Source organism: Eurypyga helias, unplaced genomic scaffold (assembly GCF_000690775.1).
Source record: "Eurypyga helias isolate BGI_N326 unplaced genomic scaffold, ASM69077v1 scaffold14751, whole genome shotgun sequence".
Taxonomy (NCBI): domain Eukaryota; kingdom Metazoa; phylum Chordata; class Aves; order Eurypygiformes; family Eurypygidae; genus Eurypyga; species Eurypyga helias.
Genome location: NW_010231628.1, coordinates 5690 through 20200, shown reverse-complemented (window position 1 = coordinate 20200; position 14511 = coordinate 5690). Strand labels below are relative to the sequence as shown.

Here is a 14511-nt window from a genome sequence, read left to right as displayed (position 1 = left end):
CTCTCCCCGCTTGAGGGGCTCGGAGCCACTGGCACTCATCTTCACCCTGCAGAGCAGTACGTGGCTCCAAATCTCTCTATTAATAGTTACTTGGAAACTCTGTTGTCATCGGACTTTGGCTATAATTGGGATAACCTAGGGGATTTGGAAGCAGCAAGGGAATTAATGGAGCCCAGCGGGACATCAACCTTTGTAGGGATACCTACTGCCTGCAGGACCTCCGTGTACGAAGTACAAGGGATTTGTCTGGCAGGGCTTGCGTAACATCAGGGAAAAGCAGGCGCTGTGCAGTACCCACCCTGCTCATCCCTCCCCAAAAGCCTCACGTGTGCCTGTGTGACTTTATGTTCCATTTAAATTCCTTATGTTCCTTGCATCACAGAGTAGCAAAAAGCCTTCCTTCGTCCCTACAACTGAAGAGATTTTCTCTTCCATTGGAAAATGAGATTTTTCTCAACAGTGATTTAAAAAACCAACAACGTTTTTGCATGCCTTTAAAGTTTCTGTTTAAACATGTTACATGCACAAAATGTTAAGCACATACCTCATTATGAAATGGTCAGAACAAATTCTTAAAACCAAGAAAAGATCAGTCATACTGTGGAACAACATCCACGAAGTATATTTAAGTACATTCATTTGAACTTGTGTCACTGTAGATTTTCAATGACTGATTACTGGGAACACCAAGGCACTAGGGATTGGTACATGTAAAGACTGGAATTGTGCTGGAAAAAGTAAGAGCTATGTATGGCATCATAAACTGATCTTATCCAACTTAACTTTTATTTCAATATTATACCTTACATGAAAGGAAGGAGGAAAAAAAATAATCAAAACTCCATAGAGATGAGGGAAAATTAAACTAAAAGAAATTTCTGAGCTATTAATCTTTCCTGATAATGAAGTACTTCAGGATGACTTCTAAAACTCACTTTCATTTAGATGCTTCATTTATTTTAATCTGGGAGATAATTAGAGGGAAATCAAATCCATCTCCACAGCAGAATATTTACCTGAGATGCAGCTCAGACTTCTCAGTATTTCCCCTGTGTGTTCAAACTCAGTGTTACATATATCATTAAAGCTTTACTTAGATTAATGTCCATACTTAATTAGCATCAAAACTAGAGTCTACAGTGTTTGCTGCTGGTTAAATGTCAGAATAGGAATTATTTCTCTTTGGGTGTTTTTTTTTTTTGTTTGTTTGTTTTCTATTAAGAGGCCAAATTTTGCCTTCCCTGCTGCCAGGTGCAATTAGACTAGCAAAAGTATAACAATGGATAGGAAAAGTACTGTCCAGCTTTGTATCGCCAGTCAATTATTTAGTCATTACTTTTGTCCTGCAAACCCATGAATTATGCCATTTCTCCGCACTTACTGGTAGGAGTGTTTGGAGAGGGAACGTGAGAACATACACGCTTGTCACGCAAGTTCCTGTATGTCCATGCAAAAAGTTACCCGAATATTGCCCTTTGCAGCAAGAAACAGGATTGACTCACGGTGAAGTCAGGCAGATATTCATCAACAAGATGCTCTGTTAACCAGATTACCCTGAACAAAACCCGCATTGCTGATGAATTCTTGCTGTGACGAGCCAATGGTTTCATCTCATCACCGACTAATCCTGTTATAAACTACTTAGTACTGCAAAATGTATCAGAGAAGAATCCTCAGTTGAATGAGTGTTGCACACACACCAGTGTTCTCCAGCAATTTATTTGTAATTACTATTTGCCTTTTTCCCGTATCTAATATAGAATCATAGAATGGTTTGGGTTGGGAAGGACCTTAAAGATCATCTAGTTCCAACCTCCCTGCCACGGGCAGGGACACCTTCCACTAGACCAGGTTGCTCCAAGCCTCATCCAGCCTGGCCTTGGACACTCCCAGGGATGGGGCATTCACAACTTCTCTGGGCAACCTGTCCCAGTGCCTCACCACCCTCTCCGGGGAGAATTTCTTCCTGATATCTAACCTAAACCTCCAGCATAAATAAAAAGAGAAAAAGACATGACTACATAATTACAGGTTAAGAAATAATAATTTTTCAGCTCCATGCACTGAAGTAATCTTAAGGGTGAAGGTTAGGTAGAGGCAAAACACGGTATAGATTGCTTTGCAAGACATTCTGTATACTGACCGCAGCAACCTCTACGTGTGGCACTGCCTCTGCAAGAATACTCTGATCTTACCATACTACAATAATACAGAACTCATAAGTATTATCAGTCATGTCTTGTTCGTGGGACTGTGTCTACAAAAGGACAGCAATTTTGCACTTGAAATCATCATAGAACATGAAAATCTACAGTTGCAGCAGGGTGCCAAGAGAAGAACAAAAATCAATATGCTAGTATGGAGGCCTGCCTCTGCAAGAATACTCTGATCTTACCATACTACAATAATACAGAACTCATAAGTATTATCAGTCATGTCTTGTTCGTGGGACTGTGTCTACAAAAGGACAGCAATTTTGCACTTGAAATCATCATAGAACATGAAAATCTACAGTTGCAGCAGGGTGCCAAGAGAAGAACAAAAATCAATATGCTAGTATGGAGGCAGGCTCATATGGAAGAATTTGGGGGGGGGTGGGGGGCAGGTGGATTCTCCCTTTCATGTCTCCAAGGAACTGCTTAAAACAAGGTGTTTTATCAAAACCACAAGATATTTCTCTCAGTCTGAACACACCACAAACATACCTGTGCAAGCTGCTTCTGGTGGTTCCTCTCATTTCTAAATCATAGATTTAACTTTGTTTATTATCACAGATCAAGGAAGCAATTTCTAAATACAGTATTCATACTTTTCAGCTCCAGTGGGGTGTTTCATTCAGAGTAATTTGTGACTTTCAAGAAAATTAATACAAAAATCTAGATCTCATGACTGTTTGGAATAAAGAGGCCTCAAGTAAAAGTTCAAATAAATAAATCTGAGTTATGAAACTGTTTTCAGCAGTTCTGAAACCAAGGTAAGACACTCCAGGGGAAGTGATAAAGCCTGATTTACTATCAGTCTGCAGACCTTTCCAATTCCTTGAGCTAGGGCACTTGCATGGCTCCTTCCATGCCTGCACCATTTCTGTAAGAAAGCCACACGTGAAGTGGTCAGTGCCCAGCTGCAAGAATACTATTTGGTGGACTTGCTGCTACTAACCAGAAAGTATAATGAATTGGGTTTTTACCTGGTCTTCCCCTGACAGATCCACAAATCGAGGCACACTTTTTGTACCAGACCACCACTTAATACCCTATAAGCTTTTTTGAAAGAGTGAACACTGTGGATGTAAAAAGAGTCTCACAGACAGTTGGGAACTCATTATCCTGGATAAACCAACGTAATTGGGAAAAAATATTTCACTTGTATAATTACTGCAAGGCACTAATGCAACCCCCAAAGTCAGTCAATACACTCACTGGGTATCTTTTCTCTTCTTTTTCTGAGGGTCCACCAAACGAAGAGTGTCTCTGATAACAGCTACTTTCACTTCTTCATCAACAGGACTTGGGACATTTTCAAATACCCCAGGAGAAAGCTTTAAAGTACAAAGGGAAAAACTATTCAGTATAGAACTAAGGACTGTTTCTTCCACATCTGCTCAAACTTCATGCATGTCATATTTTCAATACAAAATGATAGATTACAAAATTCTTCTTAAAGGATACACAAACACCTTAACATTTTCAGTACAATACTACAACAATTTGTGGCAGGTTTCTCTAGTAAACTGAAATATTAAAAAAAAAAGATTGCTGCCAAAGTTACCATTTATATCATGTATACAAACATGAAAGAAAGAAGAATTATTAGCAATCCCCTAAACACAATTAAGCCAACTGCAGGGGACAATGAATAAATGTGTTTATGACAAAGATGATGGAGAGCTTTCACAATTCCAATAAGTCATATTTCCAGTGTATAAGATTAGCAATGATTTCAAAGCAGAAAATTACAGACAATCTTGGAGGTTTCATATCAGCAGACAGCTTTCATCCTTCAAACAAGGAAAAAAAAGACCAGAAAACCAAACCTAAACAATTTCATTCCAGTATCACTATCATGTTGAGAGGTCTTACCTCTTGCTCATGTTCTATTCTCATGCTGGGGTTTGCATTTACTTCTAGTAACATGGGCTTCAAGTTTTTCATCAGGAGGATGTCAAACCCTAAAATCTGTGCAAAATAAGCAAGGTGTTATTTCAGTTCTATTCACTGTGTTCTTCCAGAGAATGCAATGGTCACCCACAGGTCAACATTCAGGAGGAAGAAACATTTGAGGGACAAAAGAGAAATAACTGAGAAACATGCCATATTGCTGAATAATTACTGAATTTGTCTTCAGTACTGATGGCTACTTTTACACCACCCTCATCTCTATAAATACTGCATCTGTCAACATGGAATCTTAGCACCTATGACAAGTGGGTCTTAAAATGGCCATCACCATAACTGCATTAACAGCTTTAAACGGAAAAAGGGAGATTGAGATGGGACATCAGGAAGGAATTCTTCCCAGAGAGGGTGGGGAGGCACTGGGACAGGTTGCCCAGAGAAGCTGTGGATGCCCCATCCCTGGAAGTGTCCAAAGCCTGGCTGGATGAGGCTTGGAGCAAGCTGGTCTAAATTCTCCATATATGTTTACAGCTAGTAGTAACATAGGTCAGGAGCCTGAGATTTGTAAGGTAAAATTTGGGTGAGGAGAACCTAAGCTCTGAGGTCAGGCAACGCTATTCGGCGTATGCACTATGCCCAACCAGTAATCAAAGAGGAATTAAACATCCAGAAAATTAATCCGTGTATAGAAATTACTGCATCTCTGGCAGAAATTCCAACCTACCTGGAAGCAAGTTGGCCCAGGCTTTCCTGCTGGTATGTCAGACTGATAGTAAACTTTCAGTTCTGGTGTCAGTGCAATAATTGTTTTAATCACCAGTGAAATTATATCTGACCACAGCTTTTTGACATCAGCTCCTCTGGAAGACAGTCTGCACAGAATGCTTGAAAAAGTTCTCTTGCTGCCAGTGTTTACACTGTCAGAATGGATGAAATTCCCGCTATGGATATTTAGGGAATAGTTGGTTAAGTGCATAAAAACCTGGTGCAAATTTTTTAGCGTGGGTTCTTGATAGGGCTCTGTACAAAACCTAGAAAGTCCATCTTTGGCTATATAAATCTCTAAAGGTTCTAAAGATTTCAGTAAGACATAAAGACGAATATCAAATTTCAGTTTATCGACAAGCAGTGGTTTGCAAATATATTCCTGGACGACAGCTGGCCTGCTCTGGATGCTTCCCGTCAGTCTGATGTCACTTGGGTCTTTAATGAGGTAGATTCCATCCCCCTGGCACCCTCCATCAGGTTTTACAATAAAAGTGGGCTTCCAGGATGGATCACTGTCTTTCATCATGCGAACCTAGAAGGAAAAGGGATTACACTGAAAGACACTGATGGGGAGGGGAAGAAGGGCTGATACCATGAAAGCCGACAAATTGCATTCATAAACAAAAGTAACGTGACCACATCACTGTGGTAGTAAACACTGTGCAAAAAAGGTAGAAGATAAACAGTGCTGGCAAGCAAAAACACAAACGAAAAAGCATGAGTAAGGAATTACTAGTACAGATAAAGGTTCGTTTTATTTAACAAGCCATTCTACAAATGATTTCAGGAACCTCTTTAACATTATGTACCAATAGCACACAACAATTCAGATGCTTTCTTTAGAGGTACCTAGTGTGAAATCAGGAAAGGGAGGAAAGTTGGTGGAGAATTTGGTGGTGTCCAGTACAAAATCATAACCTGTGGATGAACCCACGAAGTACTCCATGCCCAGCCTGTTGTTGCCTCAAGCTACAGTTCAGTCTGTCCAGAGCAACACCGCGCTGGCATACGAGCTCCCCAACAGCCAACCCCAGTACCTATGCAGCACAATGCACTTTAATATGCAAAAATGCTTTAAAAAGTCACTACGCGAGATACATTTCACTCCGTTCACAGAGAAATTCTTCCAGATTTCTTAAAAAGTTATGTCAAATACTCCTTCCTGTTAACAAGTTAAATTAATAGAATCATTCTGGAAAACGCTTTTTCCAAGACACACATTGACAACTGAACTTACATATGTTAAGTTACATATGGGGTGATGGGAGATGCCCTCACGAGAAAGGAAATAGCAGGTCAGAAGGGCTGACACCTACTAACAGTCTATGAGCATTTATATAAAGGTCAAGACACAGAAACAGCAAGAGAAAGGAGAAAAAAGAAAAAACCCAGAAAGGTTAGCAAACCAGGACCTTTCAGTACCAGTTTCTTTCCATTGTTTGTAGTGCCTTGCCATGAAAGATCCCTGTTTGTTGAAGACAACTTTAATGCTTTGTGAGAATGCCACTGGAGGACTATATGACCTATTTCTATATTGTTTACAGCAGTGTGGATGTTGACACTCGTGTATCCTGTTCTCTCACTGCTTTGTAGACACCCATGAGTACAGCATAACCCATTACACCCATTTTCTTGAGGTTTTTTTCCCCACGCTGCGCCCCAGATTCTTGGGCGTATAAGGGAAATGGTCTAGCACAAACAGAAATTATAACAGTGATGGGGAAGTATCCATGGTTTGTCAGAACCTAACCGTCCTACAGAATCCCAGATGTGGCCTGAGTAGGACAAAACACAGAAGTACATTATAGGGAATTAAAAGAGGTGTCTACATCCTCACATAGAAAGGAAGAATAAAAAGGGAAAAAAAAAAAAAGAAGAATTCTAAACCTCAGATCTAGATCCAAATGTCCCAGATTCAATAGGCAGTTGAATCTGAACTTTTTGCTCAATCTCACTGTCATTTCTACATACTGATATTTGATTTCTGGGGCATAAACAGGGATCGGCACTACAACCGACAATTGACTTTTATGGAATCTAGCTTCTTGGAAGCAACAATAAACATCTTTGGAGTTTTTGCTTTTAACAAACTAATAGGAGTTACATGAAGTACGAAAATAAAGGAAGGGGAGTAAAATGCCCATTTTTCTTTCCTAAAGAATCCGTTATTTTATCTGTGAGAAAATGAGATAATCCCACCTGGAACAGACCGTTAATAGTTGGCAGTCCAAAACATGATTATTGTAACAGGGCTGTTTTGGCCTCTGAACATGTTAAACTGATGCATTCCTTTAGCAGGGAATGTTTGGACGCTAATGTCATTCCCACACAGTGAGTCAGAATTAAAACATGGCACCAATAACTAACTGCTAGATTCAAATCTGCACTTCTGTAAACAGCACAGATTCACTCAAAACTCACTCTCTCTCAAAAAAAATATATATGATTAGGGAATATTTTTATATCAGATAAAAGGCATTAAATTGCCTATAAAGTTAACATTCCCAAGAAGCAAACCTAAACTTTGCAAGCTTCGATGCACTTTATTTGAGGACAAAAAAAATCAGGAATACAGTAACTAGGTCGCTGTAAGGGCCTGACACATCTGCTGAGTATCAGATCTTTCATGTTACTGCTTATCTCCCACTGCCTAAATAAATTATAGTTTATTTATTACTTGTATAGCAAAAGCCAGAACTGCAGAGATTTGGATGCCTTTGTTTAGTAAAAGTGAAATTGAGAAAGAAAGGAAGGAAGTCAGGAAGGATTTTAGAGTTACCTTAGATGAATTTTTAAAACTATTCATAAAATATGGCATGTTTTACAACGTGTAGCAAGGAAAGAATAGGAGCGTATTTAAGCCCGTGAGTTAACATGTCTCAGCCTTCAGAAACACAGGATGAAAGAAGCAGCTGCCTGAGCTACGGGCTGACTGAAGACCCACCTGCCATCTCTCCAAATCCCATCAGCACCAGTGGTGCTCACTCCTGGTTGGCAAGTGGAATGTCAATGTAGTGATCCAACTGGCACATACCAAGAACAAAAAGAAACCCCAAGCGTAGCAGTATGAACTGGCAACTGATGTGGAGGTCAAGGACTGAGCAAGCAGTGGAAAACAAACTGCTGTATTACACTCTCGGGCAGCTCTTTAAGTTCACGCTAAAGCAACGAGACTCTAGTGAGGAAGCCTCCAGCTCCCCCAGCTCTACTGCTGTTCTCTGCGTGCGGATAAAGTCCCCACGGGTGCAAATACAGTAGCACGGCATGCACAAGTAGTTAGGAGGAAAGAAATTGTTAGAACACAATTTGTAATTTATCAAAATGCAACTATAAAATCCAGGTCTCAATAACTAGACGCAGAAGGACTGTAGCTCATGAAACTCCTAATGGCTCTGGCACAGGCAGCCCTACCAAAGAATGCAGCTAACGAAAACACAGGACACAGGCTAACAACGTTTATCAGCTACTCATGGGATTCAAAAGAATAAAGCACTTAAAATCCCTTCTTTTTAAAGCACGGGGATGTCACAGTACAGGTCGCTTTTCTTGCATTCACACATTTTACGGCCCCAGACCTGCAGCTGCTGTTCTCCCCATTCAGCCAGAGACAGGCTGCACAAAGCCAGTGATTCGGTTTTACACAGGTCTGCAGCTCACCAGCAACAACTGCAGATGGACTTCAAGAAGCCTGAGGACACAAGCTAAAAAAGGAAAAAACAACCAATTGCCACCATCAGCCCTGGCACTGCAGAATGAAAGAGAAAGAAATTAGCACACAGGAAAAAGCTGAGCACCGGTCAGGTGATGGTGATTTTCAGACAGCATCCTCTGCTGTGACATTATACTGCTGACCCACAGGAGAGGCACCATTTTTTGATGGACTTGAAGTCCTGGATATTATTCAGGCCTTCTAGCATATCAAAACTTACACATGGCAGATGAAGACAGGTTGGTGAGGAAAGGGGGAGTAGTAATCCAGAGCCAGGCTGTTTTGACAGATTGACTGTCTTGAAGAAAGCAGATGGTTTGTTGATCTTCAAGAAAATTCCTGACAGTCGTCATCAAATTCTCCACAATCCCCTCAACTATATTCTTTCAAATTCTCATTATAAGGAGGCTTGTCCAGACTTAGACAATTCAGTCATGTCAGAAAATTAGTTCATACAAAATGAGGTATTTCTGTGTACTTAGCTTAACAGAAGGAATTTATCTTTAAAAACGTGTTAACCGTTTACAGTCAACAGCAAGAGGAGACTATAATGGCTAATGGTAGGAAAATCTGATCCAGTTGCTGGTTTGCCTTTCATGAGGCAACGGAGGCTGAATGAATACAGGGTTCAGAAAAAAATGCATGTAGTGGGCTATAAGTTTTGACAGCACAAAGACTAGAATATTCATGTCTATGCCTAAGAGGTATCCAAAAGCTGAAAACCTGATTAAACCACCAAAAATATGCCGTGCTGGAAATTAGACTGTCCAAATTAGATTCTTATTAAAAGTTAATCGCACTAGGCCTATTCATCACCCTCACAGACAACATAAAGAAGGCGGTACGAGAGTAATCAAGGTCCTGGTTTGAATCCCAAGCCAGTTACTTTTCAGAAATAGGAATTTCCTATTAGAAATAAGTTATTGGCACACAGATTCCAACAGATTCTGCTCTGCTGGTGAGGGGCGATCACTGTAGCACCTGAAAGACTTGCTTATCTGCAATTCATCTTCTGTTATCGTGACATGTTAGTAGAAAATGTTTTGGAAGTTGAAAAAAAAAAAATAGGTGAATATTGAAAATAGCTAAACATACGTTTGCTTTGTAAAATGAACTTTTAAGCCCTTGTTAAAAATATCTACCATCATTTCATTTCAATACAAACAATGCTAAAGGAACTACCATTTTGTTGGTATTTCCCAGTATGAAGCTCATCTATGACAAACTCGAGTGCAGGCTTCTCATCAACTACTGCAATTTAAAGCCCAGAAGATTAAATTGATTAGATTGACCGTAGTGTTTTCTACCTGGATTTAGGTGTAGGGGAAAGTGGGAAAAGCTGACAGCATTTGATTTAGTTACTGACACAAATTATGATAGAAGTTGACAACCACGTCTACCGAAGTGAGGCACAATAAGTATATTTGAGACAGAAAGTGCTTTGAAGTGTTGCAGTGCTTCAAGAGGAGGCAGTGAGATTTAAATTCTCAAGGAGTTTCTTCTTTCAGTAGTCATTTCCGTTACAGGCAAAATCTCCCAGGTGTTCATTTCTCAGTCCAGCCCCTCACGACAAAATCCCACACTATAAACAGCACCGATCAGTCTTCACATAGGCCTACACTGACCCAGAATTTGTGACTTGTGGTAATGAGCTACACCCTAAAGGACTTCAACACTAGTAACAGATGTAGTAGTAATACATACATAGTAGTAATACCTACTAGTAATAGGACTTCAATACTAGATGGTCCAGCAACACGAGTCTCAGCGTGCCACATCTAAGAGCTACGTACTTAGCAGCTGCAGCCCCTGGCAGTACAGCTTTACTTCCAGAGTTACCAGAGATGGCTAATCATCTTTTGCTCAGGTAAATGTACACATGGCATCCACATATACAAGCGTATTCCAGTTCCTAGAGGGCTATGTCCAACATGCAGGCACCGCCAATGCTGTACTGTACTTGTTTGTGAATAAGCTGCAAATCCAGTCTCCAGCAGGATTAGGGTCCCTTGGTTGTAAAGCAAACAAAACCACATATGAACAAATAACAGAAAAGACCAAGGAGCTCCTACTGAGAAGTAGCAGTCGTAGAATTAGAACTGAGAACTGCAAGTGAAAAGTGTTATGAACCATTTATGGTTCACATGTTGGATTTGGGATTTTTTGTTTAGTATTTTCTCTTGTTTTGGAGGAGTTACATTACAAACTTGTGTTAAGTAGAACATAAACTCTTAAAACATAAAATATAATGTTTGATAACAAGAACTATGCTTTTCTCAAACACAGATGGAACAACATATGCAAAGGAAACTCCTAGGAGTGTGTTACTGGACATCTGTTATTCCTGGAACAAAAAACGAACCGTTTTCGCTCCAGTAACCACTCAACCAGAGCAAATTCTTTATTTGCAGTGCCACCTGCTGACAACGTGTGGGTCTGTGCATTTAACCTGCCGGACAGCCCGCACTGCTGTGTGCTGCTGTTCATCAGTCCCTTGGAATGCAGACAATTCCCAAAAGAGCCATCACTAGAACGCCAGTGCACTACTTTGTAAGTTTACTTCCAAGTTGTCTGCACTTATATACCTTCATTGCTAATTGATTGGAAAATTTACACTCCTTTTACAAACTGGTCTTGCATCTAAAGCAGTAAGGTTGAAGCACTGTTGGGATTTTGTTCATTCTTACCGTTACTAGCAGTGCCCTGGCAGCGACCCAGCACCCGTGTATGTACTAGAGATGTCCATGGATTTAATTGGATCCTGGGTATGGTCATTATCTTAAAAGTAACACACAGTATACAAGTCAAGCCCATACCTTTTTCTCTCGCTTTTCTAAGCAGAGGATAGTGTAGAATACAAGAATGCACTGAGCGAGTCAGACAGGGTTAAAACAAATACATAGAGTATTTTTTTAAAATATTGGTAATAAGAGAACCAAACACCAACACACAGAACCCCTTTTTTTAAAAAAAAAGGCTGAAAAATAATGGCATTTTATTACATTCTGGATATTCAAACAAAGCAACAGTCTAACAAGAGGTTCAAACAAGCAGTTATTCAGGAAGATGTGCGTATATTTAACTACACACAGTACAAAATGTTCTTCTGAAGGATTTGGATAGGACAGGACAGATGCACTAAAAAGACTCCAGTGACAATGAACCTGGTAAAGTAACACACACACTGTACTGCAACCTCCTCAGCCCTTTTAAACTCAGTAGAATATGCAGGGAAAGGGCTTATGGCTCTACCACACTTAATTTTCACACACCTCTTCTGGCATTGCAGAGGAACATAATTGGTTTTAAGTTTATTCCAGGACACAACAAACAAAAGCCATTCATCCTGACTATGGCTGATCTCAAGCAAATTGAAAAAGATATCATATCCACAGCACCAGGCGTGATTTTAAATAATCTGGAAGGAATGACAAACTAAAGAATGGTATGTCAACAAGTTATACTATTCTAAGAACAAAAGTAATGTACCTCAGCAACAAAGATGGGAAATTCTTCTGGCAGAATCCAGGACCGAGGATAGAAATTATACTCAAGAGGGAATAAATCTTGCATTGTTCGCACTGCTCGACTCAGTGTAATTTTACGTACCATCTCCGTCATGCCTGGGAAAAGAACAGACAGCGTAGAAAAGGGATGAAAAATCCGCACTGAAGTCTCATCCAAAGAGTGAATTGTTGTATCGTTACTCACCCTACTGGTAGGCACTCTAGTCATTGCTCTCAATACAGCTGAAAACCTTTTCAAATTTAAAATCTGACAAAATATTTGTAGCACTCCCCTGCCATACTGCATGTATTACTGTATCATATCAGAAAAACAAATTACTTATCAAAAATACAGCTCAGAATAATAGAGGGAAAGCTTTAGTTAAATAGTAACTACTGTCTTTGCCATAATCCAAAATTATTACCGTAGCCTGCTGTCATTCCAGGAATACATTGAAGTAGCTAAGTCAGAAATAGGCTATTTTGTAAGCAGCCCAACTTAGCTGCTTTCCTGCAGCTTTGAATCTCGTGCTTGGATCATGCCACATCCAGATGCGTGTGATCTCTGGTAGAAGCTCCTCCCGAGGTCAGGGCATTCAGGGTTACTCTCGTGTTGTTTATGTGCTTCCAGATATTACCGCTTATAAGGTTCATGCTGCAGCTGCTTTCTCAGCATCCGTGGGCTTCTTTCCTCCACGGGCAGCAAACCTCCACCAAACCTACTGGAACGCAACAGTCCGTGACTGCCAACATCTCTTGAGCACGCTTGGTTTTGGCCAGGAGGTTCCAAAGGAACAAGGAGACAGAAAGCGGCACATACTTGCTGAAGCCTTATTTCCATCGGGAACATGGCTACAAAGCTATTTTATGGAAAAGTTTCTAAGTCTTTCTGAGGATCAACCCTTTCAGATTCTTTGAATCTCTCAAAAGTAACTAAGAAAAGCATCACAATCTCTTCAAGAGAAAGAATTTAGTAAAACCCAGCATCAAGTTGGCGCAACATTCCTGGAAATCAGGTCTAGTTCTGAAGGGCTCTGGTTTTGACTAAGGGCAGGCCACTTGCTTACCACGCAGAAGCCAGAACGGAGAGGGTAACATTCATCTAACACAGATTTAAACCACCCGAAAACTAAGCCACCCGATAGCTAAACATGAACTTCCCACAGACAGGAGAAAGTCAGGGTGAATAAAGCGGAAAGTTTGATACCTGCGGGTTCTTATTCTCATGGCATCCTAACAGCAGCAATAAATCTGAAGTAAAGGGCTTAGCTAAGTCAATACCTAAGCTCTTAGATCTTACTTAGAGAGATCTCAACGGGGATTAAACGATAAAAAAGGGAGCTTAAAAAAGTAGAAGAGTCATCATAAGATGAGGGCTGACACGAACTCTTCAATATTAAAAAGCCATTTGAGGAACTCTACTTCCAGCTTCTCCCTGAGATAGGCCAGAGTACGAAACAAAAGAGATTCTTTCCACTTGGAATCAAACCCAAATCTAAAGGTACAGCACCGTTATCAATGCTGGATAACAGAGGACACTAACCATGTCCTTCACTTCAATTATAGCCTAACGCTTATTTTTCCTAAATTCATACATGTGAAGTATTCTTTTCATCACAAACACTTTCTCTCCAAAACAAATCTCAGTTGAAAAATTGTACAAGACATCCCATTCTGATATTCTTACCCCCTACACAGAAATCACCTACCAAAAAAGGTAATATGCTAAAAATACTATCAGCTGATTAGGCAGATAATTCACTTTAAAAAAGAAAACAGTAAAACACAGAAACAGTTAAAAAAATGTTTGTAAAGCATTTGTTTCGAGTAGAAACAGAAGTAAGGTACCTGGAAACTTGTTGACTTGACCTGAGAATATGTCATTGTCATGAAATGACACCCCATGCCAATAGATATCGCAGGGCAAGCGTCTGCCAAAAGGAAACTGGAAGAGAGACAGGAGACAAGTTTGAAGCAAACTGGCAATACCCATTCCTCCCCAAGCTTTCTAAGCGCCCATACTGAGCACAAAGCATTCAAGAACAGTCTTCTGGCTGTCGAAAGAAAACATGCTCTACATTTTGGTTGCAAAACTAAGAATATTTTGATCAGTTCAAGACTCTAAAGTTCGAGATGTTAACAAAGCGTGAAGGGTTTCTAGAAACCAAAAACAAAACGACTGAGAGGCATGATCTCTGCTGAGAAACTCTGAGCTTGTTATCAACCACAATTAAGGCGTGACTCATTTGTAATTTAAAATACTATTACAGTGAATAAAATTTCATTAAGCAGCACTTAATTCCGGCACTTGAAGCACAGCAATAGCAAGTGATACATTTGGGAAGTAAACAATCTCCCACAATGATCTGAGTTGGGGTCTTTTTTTTTCCTTCCCAGTTTAAGGGGTGATAAG

At 40.1% G+C, this 14511-nt stretch overlaps 1 protein-coding gene across 1 annotated transcript in view; it reads right to left on the bottom strand.

Moving 5' to 3' along the window:
• The window catches only part of TTLL11 (tubulin tyrosine ligase-like family, member 11), a gene marked incomplete at its 5' end in the record, with an annotated part of 41252 nt that overhangs the window by 22059 nt on the left and 4682 nt on the right, over positions 1 to 14511 (bottom strand). The window contains 5 exons of the mRNA XM_010161153.1: positions 3420 to 3538; positions 4080 to 4175; positions 4840 to 5415; positions 12082 to 12215; positions 13947 to 14043. Coding sequence (XP_010159455.1) covers positions 3420 to 3538; positions 4080 to 4175; positions 4840 to 5415; positions 12082 to 12215; positions 13947 to 14043 — 1022 coding nt within the window. The remainder of the gene's footprint in view (positions 1 to 3419; positions 3539 to 4079; positions 4176 to 4839; positions 5416 to 12081; positions 12216 to 13946; positions 14044 to 14511) is intronic.